Below are 14,926 nucleotides of genomic sequence, written 5' to 3'. Positions count from 1 at the left end.
GTGGAGATTAGTAGAAAACTGAGAGTTTTGCCTGAGCAGGGGAGATCTGTTCAGGACAGAAGAGGAGTACGTGTAACTGCTCTGTCAAGTGAGTGGCAAAGAAAAGGTGAAATGTTTACATTCTTTACTGAGATTTTATTCTTCAGTTAGGAGAAGGGGGAAAGGGTGACAACATCAATCATTATGGTGGATGCTTTAAAACTGGACTTCATAGCAGATACTTCAAAACTGAACCATTCAGTCCAGGAGTTCAGCAGTATTCAGAAAAAGCTCAGTGCTTTGATACCTATCTTGGCTAGATGAATAACAAAAGATATTGTGCATCCTGTTAAAGATGAATTAATTGATTGTGCACTGTCAGAAAAAGCAGCAAATTACCAGCAGGTTCCTGTGCATTTGTGTGATCCAGCAATTCCAGTGCTTCCAGCTGAAGTGCCTGGCACCTGGCCACCAGGAGAGAGAAGGCAGTTGGACTGCAGCTCTGGTCCACTTAATGATCTGATGTAGATAAAATCCATAATTGTACATATCTAAATATGTTCCTTGATGAAGTGCTGTGTTGGTCTCAGGGGTCTAGCCATTTTGTGTCTAGATGAGGTTTTGTCTTCTAAATATGTATGGTCAGCAAGGGAAACAAAATTACCCGTAGAGACAGGACTTCCAGGAGCAAGGGTTAAAGAAAGATGATTTTCTGTAGCAGCCATTTCTTCCATCAAGTCTAAAATTTGATTTTTCCTTTTAGGACTTTTTTTCCCCCTCTCCTTTGTAACACTTTCTCCTTTGAAATGGGAGTTTCTGTTTTGGGGGAGTATTTTGAAATCAACAAAATAGAAAGTAGACATACCTCAGTCTCAGGTTACATAAAGTGCTTTGCTGCCTTTTGGGGTTTGATCAGAGACTCTTTGAGCCATTGCAATTCCCTGAATGTCGCGTGCTATCTGGTTTTAAATCCACCTTGGACAAAGTCACATGCATCATGCATGATTAATAATGGCTTTGTTAGCTGGTGTGGTAGAAGCTTAATTTAGTTACTGCTAAATATGCCTGGTTTTTTCTAAGTTTATTCCATCTATGTAAATCCCATGGAGGTGTTATTTAACAATTTCCAAGAGGAAATTCTGTTGGAGGGTGAGAGGTATTCAATTAGAAGTGAGAGATGTCTAGAAGAATTTCATGCATCGTTTAACTCTCATTCCTGCCAGTCAAATATATTTATTTTTTCCCTTTTGTATTGCCCTTTATTTTGCTACAAAAGATCTTGTGAGACCCTTCCTAAAATCATGAGAGGAAATGGATGCAAAATATTTCAGGTATTAGAAAGTGCCATGGTTGAACAGAGCTTAGAAAACCTCTTTTTTCAGAAATTAACTGCAGGAAGTACAGGCTACATAAGCTTTCCAAAACATGGCAAAACAGCCTACATACACTTTTGGGACTTGCACACCCCATGGAAGTAGCCTCTGTGAGGCAGGTTTGTTTGTGCTTCTCTTACCACAACACCTTTGAGGGGCAGTTATGCAAAAAGCTTGTGCAAAAACCTCCTGTCATCCTGTTCAGGGTAGCACATCAGTGTACATGCAGCACCAGCCTCTGTGCAGAGGCGTGCCATTTGTATCCATGTGCTAAGGAAGAAGGGACAAGGAAGGGAGCATCTTTTGAAGATGTGTACAGGCAAAACAGCACTGAGCCTGTCCCTGCTGCATTGGCAGTGATCTTGCACTGCTCAAATTGTACAGAGGGGGAATGTTAAACAGCACAGAGGTTCTGCAGGGGAATCCTCATGCAATCCACTCTGAACTGTGAAAATGTTAACCTTGTTTAGCAAAAGGAAACACTGCTTTTGATTCATAAACTGTTAACTTCAAAAGCCCCTTCTCTTTGTGAATGAAGACCAGACACACTAGGCACAGGAAACAATTAGTCTGTAGCTCTGTGGCTGGTCTGGGAACTTTCTGTAAGGTTTTTGTTTTGTTACTTGACTCTAGAACTGTTTGTTAGATTTGTAAGTTCAAAGCCTGCCTCTTAGCTCCACAGGATTAGACAGTTTAAGTAGGAGCATGCAAATCAGCTTAGTAAACTATCTGAACACAAAATGTTGGACTCCTTATGGCATCTGGAGGGAGTGATCACAAGATTGAGGCAGTTGCTTTCTGTGGGCTCTATTATGCTAATCAGCAATGCTAAATTGGGTTTCTCTTTCTCTCCCACTCCACCACCTCCTTGTATAACATTGCTTTTACTTTTAGCTGGTTAGGTTGTCCAGGGGACTGAAGATTTCCTCACTTTTCTACCATGCTGTAAGCAGCGGGATTGCATGAGAAAGGGAGAAGGAGAAACTCAGATCATATTACTGTAATTGTTAATATGTGGGCTAAGCACACTGTGGAACAGGTGGTAACGTGAGACACCTTTTGCTTGCAGGTTAGAAGAACCTATGCTTACTCCTAGGCTTTGAATTTCCAGTAGCAGGCAACAGGGTTGCATTGGAGTGCTGGGGCCTACAGGAGAACCATTTAATTTGGTTACAGCACTTGTACATCCTGAAACTGAAAAAAATTCCTTCTGGAATCCGATTGCCTACTCTATGCACCATGTGCAATAATACTCTCTGTCCAGTATAACCTTTTCCTCAATGGTGCTGGCTGATGATTGCCTCATTTGGTGTCAGTCCATGGTAGTTCCTGGCCAGCTTTTGGGCAGTTTTCTGTTGCACCTAAGAGATGAGTTATATTTGTATTACCTGTTGTGGGCAGACTTTGTAATGCTTTGCTCACAGGGCAGATGCGAGTAGTGACCAGAGAATGCCTGGTGACCAGAGTCTCGGTCCGGGACAAGCGGGTCAAGGTTCATTAGAAAGTTACCTGGAGTCTGTCTTGTGTGTAAAACAAACCCGATAAAACCAGCCTTTGTCTTACTGTTCCCAGAGCCCATCCCTGCTCTCTCCTCATGGCAGCGAGACAGCTTAGACTCAGATGAGGCTCGCCTTTCCCCGCAGGCCGGGCGCTTGATTCGCCAGCTTCTGGATGAGGACAGCGATCCAATGCTGTCCCCTCGCTTCTATGCCTATGGGCAGAGCCAGCAGTACCTGGATGATACGGAAGTGCCTCCTTCTCCTCCCAATTCTCATTCCTTCATGAGGTGGGTTGTGACTTGCCAGTGCTGACTTTCACATCCAGCTGCAAAGGGTTTGCACAGTTGCATCAGGCAGCATCTCTGTGGATCAGCTGTGCTGTGTTGGGTTTCTGTCCCTATTCACACGAAACTGATATTTTTGTAGAAGTTCTTTGTAGTTAATAATTTCTGGGTTTGTGCATTGATATCTAGGGACTTGCTGTTGCTGAAAGAGGCTGTTAGAGCATCTTTTGCTCTCTGTCACTGCACAGTAGCAACATAGCATTCTCACTTTTGTGGGCTTTGCCTTTATTTACACAAAGTTGAAGTGGCCCTCTCTACATTACCATGTACTGTGGCTGTTTGGATAAGCTCTTCCTGCAATCTCTGCTCTTCGTAGGAGACGGAGTTCGTCTTTAGGATCTTATGAAGATGACAGAGAAGACCTTACCCCTGCACAACTCACCCGGAGGATTCAGGGGCTGAAGAAAAAGATCAGGAGATTTGAGGACAAATTTGAAGAGGAGAGGAAATACAGAGTGAGTCTCTAGGAGTTAAGCATTTATGTGGAGATGTATGTATTAGCAGCAAAGGGAAGGGACACCAGGGAAGTGGGTCAAGCATACAGAAGGACACCAGGGAAATATGCCAAACATACAGAGGGCTTGAAAGCTTTTATAAGGAGGAAAGGGGGGAAAAAAAAGGAACAAAAAAGCCGCTGCCCTTTCCCAAAAGTGTGTATCCAAGCAAATGACCTTTCCAGGCATTATGCGCTATCCATGCAGCTCAAGAGAGGGAGGCTAATGAACTTGCAGGATTTCAACCACTGCTTAAGACAGTGTGTAGGAATAGCTGTGTTGAATTTGTTTGTTTGTTTATTTAAGTTCAGCATATGGGAAGCACAGTTGCTCATCTCATTTGCATGATGATAATCCCAGGACACCTGTGCACTGCAGAGGGGAGAGAGCAGCTGCCATTCATTCCTGAGCAAGGAACCACAGTAAAGTGCTGCTGAGCAGCAGCAGTGTGCTGAACTCTTAATTGTTCCTGACACGCCCTTCTGATGCACAAAAAGCTTTGTAAGGAGCTATAAAGCTTTGCATGTGTGCATCTTTGGCTATCTAAATGGCAAAGAGTTGTACTGTAAAGGTCCTGCCTGCGATAGAAGAGGCTGAAAGAAATGCCCAGAGCTTGCTGTAGCCTGGCATTTGGGTTACTTTGATGTGTTTGGATGTAAGGCAGCCTTTGGTGTGGATACATGTGTTCTAACACTTTTCCAACTGTTGATGCCAGGTTTCCTCTATTTTGGAGGTGCCCTCTTGTTAGGAAACAATAGACACAAGGATTCCAATGTGCATCCGGCCCTCTGAGTCACGTCTACAACTTAATCACTGCCATCAAATGTTTTGTGTTTTCTAAAAAGAAAATCCATCTCATGATGCCCCTAGCACACACTGCTGTGACAGGCAGGCGCAGTTTAAGCAAGGTCTGAAATGGGCTGGTCAGAGGTGTGCAGCTGCCAGTCAGAAGCCAGTGCCTGTGCTCTGTGCTGGGTCCAAATTCCAGTGTACCCCTTTGTGCCACACACTTGTTTCAGTGAATGTCTTCTGGTGGTTTAACACAGATTCAGCATGGCTTTTCTTTCCTCCCAGCCCTCCCACAGCGACAAAGCAGCCAACCCTGAAGTGCTCAAATGGACAAATGATTTGGCCAAATTCCGAAAGCAGCTTAAAGGTGAGCAGCCGCCACTGGTGCACCTTTGGAGGGGGGCAGCTTGACTATGCCTCATTTGGATTTGATGTGAGGCAGTGATCCTGTCACTGTCACATTTTAAAAATGAAAAATTGCTCATCTTTACCCGAATTTCCCTGTTCAGAGACAAAACTGAAGATATCAGAGGAAGACCTTGGCCCTGTTGTGCGTCAGCGCAGCAACACACTCCCCAAGAGCTTCGGCTCTCAGCTGGAGAAGGAGGATGACAAGAAGCAAGAGCTGTCAGATAAATCTGCCAAGCCTGCTGTGGAAGTGACCCTTGACTCCATCCAGAAGAAGCTTCAAGAGAAACGAGCAGAGACAAATCGACCTGAAGACATTAAGGTACAATGTAGACAGGTCAGATTTAGGCCTTTAAGTGCAAGTAGGTAACTTGTAGCTACACAGTCACTTGTGATGAAAGCGCTGTGGTCTTCTACATTTTGTTAAAAAGTCTGCAGCCATTAGTCTGGGCTCACTTGCTTTAGTTCCTTGCTCTCTGCCCTTAGTATCTTGATTTTTTTCCCCAGAGCTCAGTTTCTATTGTGTGTCATCTTGTGTTCTTTGTCTGACCCCTGTATATTCTAAGTAATGTTTCTGAATTACTGCAATTTTTTCCTGCCCTATGTTGGCTATTTCTGTTGTTGCATCCAAAGGCTTTTGGCAAATTCTGAGTCTTCCAGTGCTTCTGGAGATCGTGTCATCTGTTTACTCCTTGTTCACTCCAAAGTTGAATGTTATTCTCTCAGGGTACCCTTCAGAGTTTCACACCGAGCTCTGTTAGCTGCTGTCATCTCTGAGGGTTATCAGCAGGGAGGTCTTTGTGTCTGATGCTGTGAGCTCCTGAGGATTGGGCAGGTTTGTAAATGAAGTCCTTGAGTCTGCTAACATGTAAACTGTGCAGTGCTGTACATGAGTGAGGCAGACAGCATTATCTTTGTTTGCTAGATCTGCAGAAGAAAAACATACTATAGCATGTATTTTGACTATTTTCTCACTGTAGCAAGAACCTACAGCCTGGCCACTTATAGAGGGACTGTGATAGTATTTGGTACTGTGATAGGGAGAGAAGGCTTGGTATCAGGCAAATTCAGTGGCGGAATTTTGGCCAACTTAGTTAGAGAAGTCTTCTCTAACTGTCTCCGTTTTTTTGGCTTTGTCACCTCTTGTCTGCTACAGCTTTTCACTCCATAGCAGAATTGGCAGAAAGAGACAATCTAGCTGCACTTGAGTTCTTGGTAAAGTGTGTTTGTGACAGTCAAAGCAAAGGTGTCAAGCTTTACAGGAGGTACAGGAGTTTGTCTCATAGTTCGAGAAGAAGAAAGGACGTGTGTGTTCTGTTGTAGAATTTACACTTCAGATCTTAACTGAAGAAGATCCACCATCATTAGAAGTTGCTTAGTGTTTTTTTTCAAAGCACACCTATAAATCCCCCTTGGGTACATAAAATACCTTCATATGCAAAGTTTGTGTGTTCAATCTGCCTGCATTGTGCCTAGGGTTCTACTCACATTAACAGTCTTATTTGGCAATGTAGCTGGGAAAAGAGAACTGGAAGGTAGAGATGAATATTTAAAATGTAATGATGGTATGACATGACTTTGGTTATGCCACAGATCAGTATTTCTTGAGTCCAGGAATCTGACTTTTTTCCTTCCTTCCTTTCTCTCTCTCTCTGCCACTTTTCATAGGACATGACAAGAGATCAGATAGCAGCTGAAAAAGTGGCTCTTCAAAAAGCTTTGCTGTATTACGAAGGCATTCATGGCAGACCGGTATGTACTGCAGCATTTTTATTTTTTCTTCAAAGTACATCTTTCTGTGTCTTTGTGGTAGATGTTGGGGGCATCATTTACCCCTAATGCCCCTTTGATGTCAGGTCACTAGAGCTTCTTGCTCTCCAAACCACATGTGCACCCTCTAATCCACCTCCCTGATCCTTCACTTCTGCAGCTGCTGAGGAAGCCTGTTCCAGGCAGGGTGATGTCCTCACGCAGCACTGGGCTGGACAGACACCTGCAGGACAGAGCCTGCAGGCTGAATGGGCATTATTTTGGCGTTCTGCTCACCAGGTTCCACAGACAGCCAGTTTGTGGCCCAGTGAACAGTCTGCACAGAAATATTTGTGCATGGTCCGCCATCCAGCCAGGAAGTTTGCGGTTTTCTGGTATCAGTGGCTAATTGGGAAGGCACCTGTATATAAATTGCACCTTCTTAGAGGAGCTCACTCATGTTTCACTCAGTGCCTTGCTTTTTGCACATCCTCTTGGGCCAGAGAATTCTGAAGAAGTTTGTCTCCTGAGCATCACAGCTTAAGTTGAAAGGAGATCTGAGTCTTCTCCTGAGAAACAGATGGGTTTTATCCATGTACCAGGAGAAGAGAACGGCATAAGGTTTCTTGTACATCACATCTTAACAAGGGCTGCTTACTTGTGAGGACAGAGAATTAAGTATTGTCTTCTGTTGATCCCTGCTGTGGCAGAAACACAGTAGCTTCCAGGCCATCAAGTTGGCTTTCTATGTGTCCCTTCTTCTCTTTCACTGATGACATTATAATCTTTGTTACCAGCTGTGTAGGTAAAGTAACTTAATTTCAGAGTGCTGCTGATCTTTTGAGCAGTGGCTTGGGAGCAGCAAATTACTGCTTATAAGGAGTACTTGATTAGTGCAGCTCACAAATCTGTCATTCTGCTGCTGCACGGGATTCCTGATCTTTTCCTTCTGAATTACTTCCTTCTTTATCCATTGTTTTCAAAAAGTCTGACTCATTTATTTAAATGCCTTCATGGATGCTAATATTGTACAGTCACAAACTGTACTAGCAGCTGAAAATGGCATAGTGACATGAGAGGACAGGCAGATTTATTCTTGTGTAAAATAGGAAAAGGGCAGCACAAGGGAATCCACTTAACCTTCCCTGTGTTCTCCGTGAGACCAAGTCTTTTTTTGCTGCTTTTACAGTTACATAAATCAGCAGTTGACATCTTACTGACGTGAACTCACTTCAGCGTGTTCAAAAAGATAACAAGCCCAGAGCCCATCTTGTCAGCATACTTTTATTCCCACCTACCCTTTCCGATGCTGCATTCATACAACTGCTTTTTAATTTGCTTTGGTTTTAAGTAAGCAGTCTATACCTAGCAACACTGAACTGCGTGGCAAGGAAGACTGATCAGCTTTTGCTGTTCCCAGCTCCTGGCAGTGGAGCAGTGGAAAAGTACTGGGAGCTTGAGGAGAATGGGGATAGTTCAGCCAAGTTTTTTTTCTTTCTTAAAGATATTTAACTAAACAAGAAAAACAATGGAGCTCAGATTTATTGTGCAACTGGGTCTTTCTGCACCAGTGATAGATGAACCTGCAAAGGTGGAACCGAACTGTTTTAGTTAAGCCAAAAGTCTGTCTCTGCAGAAACTCTTGAGTTGCTCTAACAATGCAAGCAATGGTCTGTTCTCAGCTGCTGCTCTTTTGCTATGTGGAGTGTGCCCCAGAGTTGTGTCAAAGGCTCCATTATTCAAACAGTCTCTTTGCATTTTGATGTTCTCCCAAAATATACTCAGGTTTTGCTGGTCTTACTTATGTTTACCTAATGAGACAGTGTGCCCATGTACTAAACATTTAGTTTCCGAATGTGCTTTCTGTAAAGTTTGCTGGTGTAAGTGAGCTGCAGGGCAGGCTCAGACTCCATACACTTAAGTTCCAACTCCTATATTAATTCTCTGTGTTGTTCCTCCACATTGATATTCAGACACTGAAGGATGTTGTTTATCTTTTCCATTCTTCAGCATACCTAAGGACTTTGTGCCCATTTCAAGGCTTATGTTTATTTTTCTGTACAGAACAGTGCTGTTAATCAACTTTGAAAAGTTGTTAATTGAAGGTTTGATTCTAAGCCTCAACATAAGCCTCAGCATAGTCTTGGGGTTTTCTTAAGTAACAGACTGTCTGAGCCAGCAGTAGTGTTGTACCGCCTGTTCCACAAACTGCTAATCTTGTAAAGCTAGGAATAATGTAATATATATATTTAGGGTACCCAGTTTCTCTAGTTGTATTCCTGATGAGTTACAGAGAAATGTGCAAAGCTGGAGGCAACTTGCTGGCCAGTGCAATTGAGTGCAGGCATATCAGCACAAAACTCGATACAAAGAGGGCTGAGTGAATTGTTTGATGCCGCTCACATCCCTGTAATCCATGTGAGCTGCTTACTCAATGAACAGGCAGCTCGAGGCTGTCGGGAATTGGAGCCCTGCTGTGCTTTGGGATGTGGGTCATTTGGCCCCCAGAGCTCAGACTGCCCATCTGTGTGCCCCTTATCAGGCCTGGGGATGTTTGCATTGAACCAGGAAAGGAATAAAGATGTTCTTCCTTCTTCCTCCCTGTTCTTCTGCCCCCCACAGAGGGAACATAGGTTATGAGGAGGAAGATGGATGCGATCTCCAGATCCTTATAGTTCATCCCTGCCATCCCACTCCTGGCAATACTTACAGCCTTTCTGCTCCTCACAGGCCAAAACCCTCTCTTTCTCTGGAGGGAGGATGTAAAAGCTTTAGAAAGATTATGCCAGTGAAAGTCAACTGTGGACAAAATAAAATGCAGTTCCCTTTAAAATTGCCCCCGTCTCAAGCTGTATTCCCTTTTCTCCTATTTCTGTTGTAGAAAGAGAGATTGCACAAAACTCTCTAGGGGTTACACTGTTTATGCTGGTTTTTACATGGCAGTTGTTCAGGTGCTCTGGTGATTAGCAGCAGTAGAAAGGCGTGACATCAGTTAAAGCTTCCTCATAAGAGCTTTATAATCTAAAGTTAGACAAAAGATCTAATGGAAGGACACTTGTAGGATGAGAGTCAAGACAGTGCTGAATGATGATCAGGTTTTGCTGAGGATTTTGTTTGTTTTCTAATGTGCTGTAAGAAAACATTGAAGAAATAAAACCCAGCTTGAATCTGAAAAAAATCCAGAAATGAACACACTCAGTTTGTAATGCTCTCAAACTGGGGAGGGTGCACAGCAAGCAGTAAGGAGGAGTGGAGTTAAGGACAGAGCAATGTAAGGAGCACCTGGGGCAGACATCACAGCACTATTCTGTCTTCTCTATGCCACACAGCCCTGGCAGCTTCATCCCTTCTGAGCATTGCAGTAAATTCTTCCCAGTAAGGTGGCTGGGAGGAGGGATGGAGGAGGGCAAGGTTAGGGGGTTAAAAAGATGAAAAACTGCTGGGTTGGACAGGAAATTAGGAGGAATAGCAAAGCCAGAAAGTCAGCTTTTGTGAAAGCTGTAGTTTACCCTACTCAAGGGAAGTCTCCTCACATTGCAGTATCCAGTCGGTGCAGCTGCTTTCTCCTTTCATGAGTCATAAACACAGCCACTGAGGGCCGGCCACAAGAACAAGGATGGGAAACCTTGTCCTGTGCTTACAGTGGCAGACGTGATTGCAAGCACAGAGTGCTGCCTCTGTGGGTCATTTAGTGCTGTGGACATCTGATCCCTAACTGCTCCTTTAAGCCACCTGTCTCATACAGCCCCTTTAAAAGACACCCCACCCACAGCTTCAGCTGGCACTGGACACAGGCGATGCGATGATGGACAGGAGTTTCAGGGCTAGTGCTGCTCACCTCTCATCCCAATACTCTTCAAGCCCCTTCAGTTCTCTTCAAGCCCCTCAGACTGAGGGTGATCACAGGCATGTGAGTTCTGCAGTGGAGTATTCGCTGTAGGCTTCATGGATCTCTCCTCTTTTTCCTTTTCAGGTTACCAAAAATGAACGGCAGGTGATGAAACCGTTGTATGACAGGTATCGCTTGGTCAAACAGATCCTCTCCAGAGCCAACACCATCCCTATTATTGTGAGTACAGCATTCTTTTGGGGGCTGTTTCTTTGGTTTCAAGAGGAAGCAGGAATCGCCACACTTCTGCACATGAGACAATCACTAAGGCTAAGTCCCAACCTCCCTTATCACTCAGAGATAAAGAAAATGAGTGAGTCAATCATACACTTCATACTGAAGTTGGGAAAAGCTGGTCAAAGGGCTCTAGTGCCCACCTGTGAGCCATAGGGCACATCTCACCTTGTGTTGTTTCTTCTCTTTCCATTGGGCTGCTGCTGTTATTTCATCATCTTCTGTTTGGCTACAGCCTCACTTCTTTTTCCGTACCAACCCATGCTGAGCTGTAGGTCTTCCATGCTGCTTGGATTACCCAGGGTTGTATGTACAGGGTTCCTGTACACAGGAACACAGACTTGAGTAGATCCCACAGGAGATGCCAGGCATGTCCTTGGCTGAAAGAAAGGGCCCTCAGTCTTCTAACACTTAATTTGTACTAAAGAGGTCCTCCAAATGGTGGATATTCCCTCATTCAAGGTGGTGCTTTGCCACCAGCAAGGAACCCAATACATCCCTCCAGGGAGAAAATTTAGTCTTTAATTTTAGACAGTTTGTGTAGTCCAGTTTTTAAAAATTAATTTATCTAAAAAACCCACACAGAATACTTCACGCCTGTCTATGGAAAGAGAATTCTTTTATCAGAGTTCCTGTTTACTCTGTCATGTGTGAACCTTTTTTTTGCTTTTCCTGAGCAGTGCTCATGTCCTGCCCACTTTCTGTAGATGGCCAGTGAAGTGAACAGGCTGGCACAGCACTGCTCAGTGCAGTGCCACTGAGAAGTGGGGCTTTTTTCTGCAAATACCAGGAGGTGTTCCTGGTCCTGCATTTCAAACAAAATTAAAAGTTGCTCCTCCTGGAATATGCAAAATAGTCCCCAAAATATGTGCTGTGAAGACAGGCAATCGAGAAGGAGCAAACTGTGTAGGTGTGCATGGGCAGTTTAATGCAAAGCTCTCAAAGAGACCTCAGGTCCTGTTTAGACACAAAACTGAAATTTCACAGAGGCTGTCAAAGGAGAGATGAGACTTCCCACTCTTCTGAGTGAGTACAGTGAGAGGCTCTTAGAGAGACAGGATACATTGGAAAATCCAACTCTACATCAGTAGGCACTTCAGTGGGAAATCAGGCTCCTGGAAAGCAAGTCTGGAAAGCCTGGCTGAGCTTACCCTGTAGCTCTGGACAGCCAGCCAAATGCTCTCTGTGTGTATGGGCCGTGGGCTGGGGGTTATTTTCTTGCAGCCTTTGTCTTGCAGTCACTACCCAGGTGATATTGGAGCATCCAAGTTTCTTTTTAAGAACAGAATGGCAGTGGTGTCCTTTGCTAAGCAACATCCTGAGAGAAAACAGCCCAAGGTTCAGGGGGTTTGCCAGGCATTTTTCTTCTTTGAGAAGGATTATTTCTCCTGGTGGTGTCCAGCCGTGAGCTGAGAGTGAATGTGTGGGTGAGAATGAGCTGAGAGCAGGTGGTGGAGGAGAAAGGGGTTCACAATGTAACATACTTGTTAACACCTGTCACAGGGTTCCCCCTCCAGCAAGCGGAGAAGCCCTTTGCTGCAGCCAATTATCGAGGGCGAAACAGCTTCCTTCTTCAAGGAGATAAAGGTGAAGACCTCCAGCTGCTAACTAATTGCTCAGTTTGCATCAACTTTCCCCTTATACCAATGAAACAGAATGGTTGATTGATTTTTTTTCATCAGTGTTGATTTTTTTGCAGTGTCCTCCTGAAAAATCAGTAGCTGCTTTAAGCCTCGCCAATTCTGATCAAATTCTTCCCTTGTTGTAGATAAGACTACAGTATTTCCTTGGCTTTGCATACTTTCCTATCCTTCTCCTTTCCCCTCTATTTGCACATAATATATTTCATTTTGCTTTAAAAAATTTTTTTGAAAAATCACAATTACCGTTGTACCTTGCTTTTTTTCTTGCTTTCCTCCTTTCTTTTAAAAGGCACTAACTTGTTTTGTGGTAGTTTCTCTCACTCCCAAGCTCTGTGGCTTGCACCCAGCACCGTGGCAGGAATGAGCTCTCACAAAACTAACCCTCGCACGTGGAGCCAGCCGGGGCACTTACAGGATCCTTACCTGCTTCCATCCACTTAATTTATCCAGGTTCTTTTTCACCCCCTTGTGCAGGGTGTTTTTAACTTAAGTGACATGAGGATGGAAGTGAGAACATCTCGGTTCTGGTAGTTGATACTTGGGCTGATTTGGATGGCAGGATTGTTGTGTTTCTTCTTGTGCTGCTGGGAAGTACTAATTTGGGGTTGGGAAGACTGCTATGATACTGGGCCTTCTCCCCTGAGGAATAAAGTCCAACAGCAGATCAGGACACAGAGCGTGGAGCTGGGCCCTGGCTTGCTTTCTGTGCCCTTGCAGTGTAACAAGTGAGAAAAGTGCTTCTGCACATTTGGATCATTTATCTGTTGTCCAGCCAGAGCTTGGTTAAATGTAAATACTGCAGACTTAGAGATCCAAGGTGATTCGAGTGCAGTAGATTGTATATTAATGGACTGTTTTAGGCACTTAGATTGCAGAGTGAAGATGTTAAGCTGCTGTTTGGAAGCTGGTTAATGATCACTGAGCTGCTTAGTATTTTCTAGATAACCGCTGGTTCAAATCTGCAGTACTGGTCTGGTGGGGAGTGTTTTTGTTTGCTTCTGTTTCTTTCTTTTACTATGTCCTCTGTTCACCACCTCTGCGTGCACCCAGTGTGAGAACTTAGAGCTGTCAATTATGGTGATCTCTGATGGCCAGCACGGGCTGGTGCTGTGCCAGGGCAGCACCAAACCAGTTCAGCAGTGTCCTGCAGGGAATACAAACCTAGAGGGGTTTCTAGCAGAAGATCAGGATGACAGCCTTAAGCCTGTTAATGTTATGTGCCTATTAACACTTAAATGGGGCTCTGTGAAGCTGCATCTGGCAGCTTAGTACTGAACTACACTCAGAAGGAAAGAGAGGAAATTGCCAGAAGGCCCCAAAACTTAGCTCCTGCATAGGTCCACTATGGACAGGGAAATATTTGACAGGCCCCTGATAATGTCAGTATTTGGGTGTTTCTTGGGGGGGAGTTTCTTGAAGCATTTGGGAGAGTTGACTAAAAGCATGAAAGGTGGTGTGAGATGACCTTGCCAAACGTTTTGGTACAGTATCTTGAATGTTGTGTTGAAAAAATCGTTGGAATTCTTGCTTTGTGGGATTGCTGATGATAGGATACTCTGGGGATTTTACACTTGTAATTCTGGAATGCCTCATGGTTGCCTAACAATCCAATCAGGTGCATGCTAAATGAATCTAGTTGATGAAGATCATTCTAGTTCAAGGTGTAAATGCTGCTGCAGGTTTAGAATGAGGTTCCTATGTGAGATTTTTTCAAGGGAAGACCTTGGAGGGCCTTCCTTGTTTGAGTTCTGGCTAAGAATCCTTTTAATTCACTCCTTTGTATTTAAGAGCAAAATGATTTCAGAGGTCTTGTGACAGCCAGATGCAGTGTTTTGGCTCTGAGGTCTAAATGAAATCTCTACACTTCCTTTTCCTCCTGTGGGCTTCCCATGGCAGGAGGCTGGCTCCTGAGCTCCTTGCTGGCTTGGGCAGTGTGCCGGTGTCCTGCAGGGAGGCAAGAGAGGCTCGTGGGTGTCTGTGAGGAAAACACCTTGCATCTGTCCTCAGGAGCAGCTTGTCACACTGCTGATGGAAATTGTCCCTTTGCTTTCTTTCCAGGAGCTCTCCCAGAAAAGGGCATGGGAGCTCCTCTGTTGTTGCCAGAGAGATTCCCCTAAAGCAAAGCGTGCTGTTTTTACTGCTTAGACTGACTGAGCAAATCCCTCTCCACTGCGCAGCAGGATCCGTGTTCTCCTGCTGCAGCCCTTCCCAGTCTGGGCAGGGTGGCATGCCTGGGGACTGGGAAATGGCGGTGAGGGATGGTCTCCCCTCCCCACTTCAGCCTGGAGTTGTTGGCAGGGTTTAAGATCAGTATGTGGCTGCTGGTTTGTGCTTTCTGTTTAATGTGTACAACTGATGTCTGGAGAAATGGGTCCTGTCTAATCATGTGCTAAATATTGCTTCAGCTTTCCCAAGTTCCCTGCAGATTTTCCTAAGATGCATTCAGACTTCTCTGTATCTTTTGTTATTATTGCTACTCAAAACTTCTTCTCAGATAATGTTCTTTTTCACCCTCCAGCCTCAGT

General features: G+C 44.4%; 1 protein-coding gene across 6 annotated transcripts in view; it reads left to right on the top strand.

Annotated features, from left to right (window-relative positions):
- The window catches only part of FAM13A (family with sequence similarity 13 member A), a 124,222-nt gene that overhangs the window by 101,146 nt on the left and 8,150 nt on the right, over window positions 1-14,926 (top strand). For 5 of the 6 annotated variants that reach the window (XM_039550661.1, XM_039550664.1, XM_039550663.1 and 2 more), the window contains 7 exons: window positions 2,925-3,138; window positions 3,512-3,650; window positions 4,764-4,845; window positions 4,988-5,208; window positions 6,555-6,638; window positions 10,609-10,704; window positions 12,262-12,345. In XM_039550661.1, the coding sequence (XP_039406595.1) occupies window positions 2,925-3,138; window positions 3,512-3,650; window positions 4,764-4,845; window positions 4,988-5,208; window positions 6,555-6,638; window positions 10,609-10,704; window positions 12,262-12,345 (920 nt within the window). The remainder of the gene's footprint in view (window positions 1-2,924; window positions 3,139-3,511; window positions 3,651-4,763; window positions 4,846-4,987; window positions 5,209-6,554; window positions 6,639-10,608; window positions 10,705-12,261; window positions 12,346-14,926) is intronic. The other variant, XM_039550662.1, reaches the window with a different exon arrangement.

Source organism: Corvus cornix, chromosome 4 (assembly GCF_000738735.6).
Source record: "Corvus cornix cornix isolate S_Up_H32 chromosome 4, ASM73873v5, whole genome shotgun sequence".
In the NCBI taxonomy this organism is placed as follows: Eukaryota; Metazoa; Chordata; class Aves; order Passeriformes; family Corvidae; genus Corvus; species Corvus cornix.
This window is presented reverse-complemented; position numbering and strand designations above follow the sequence as displayed.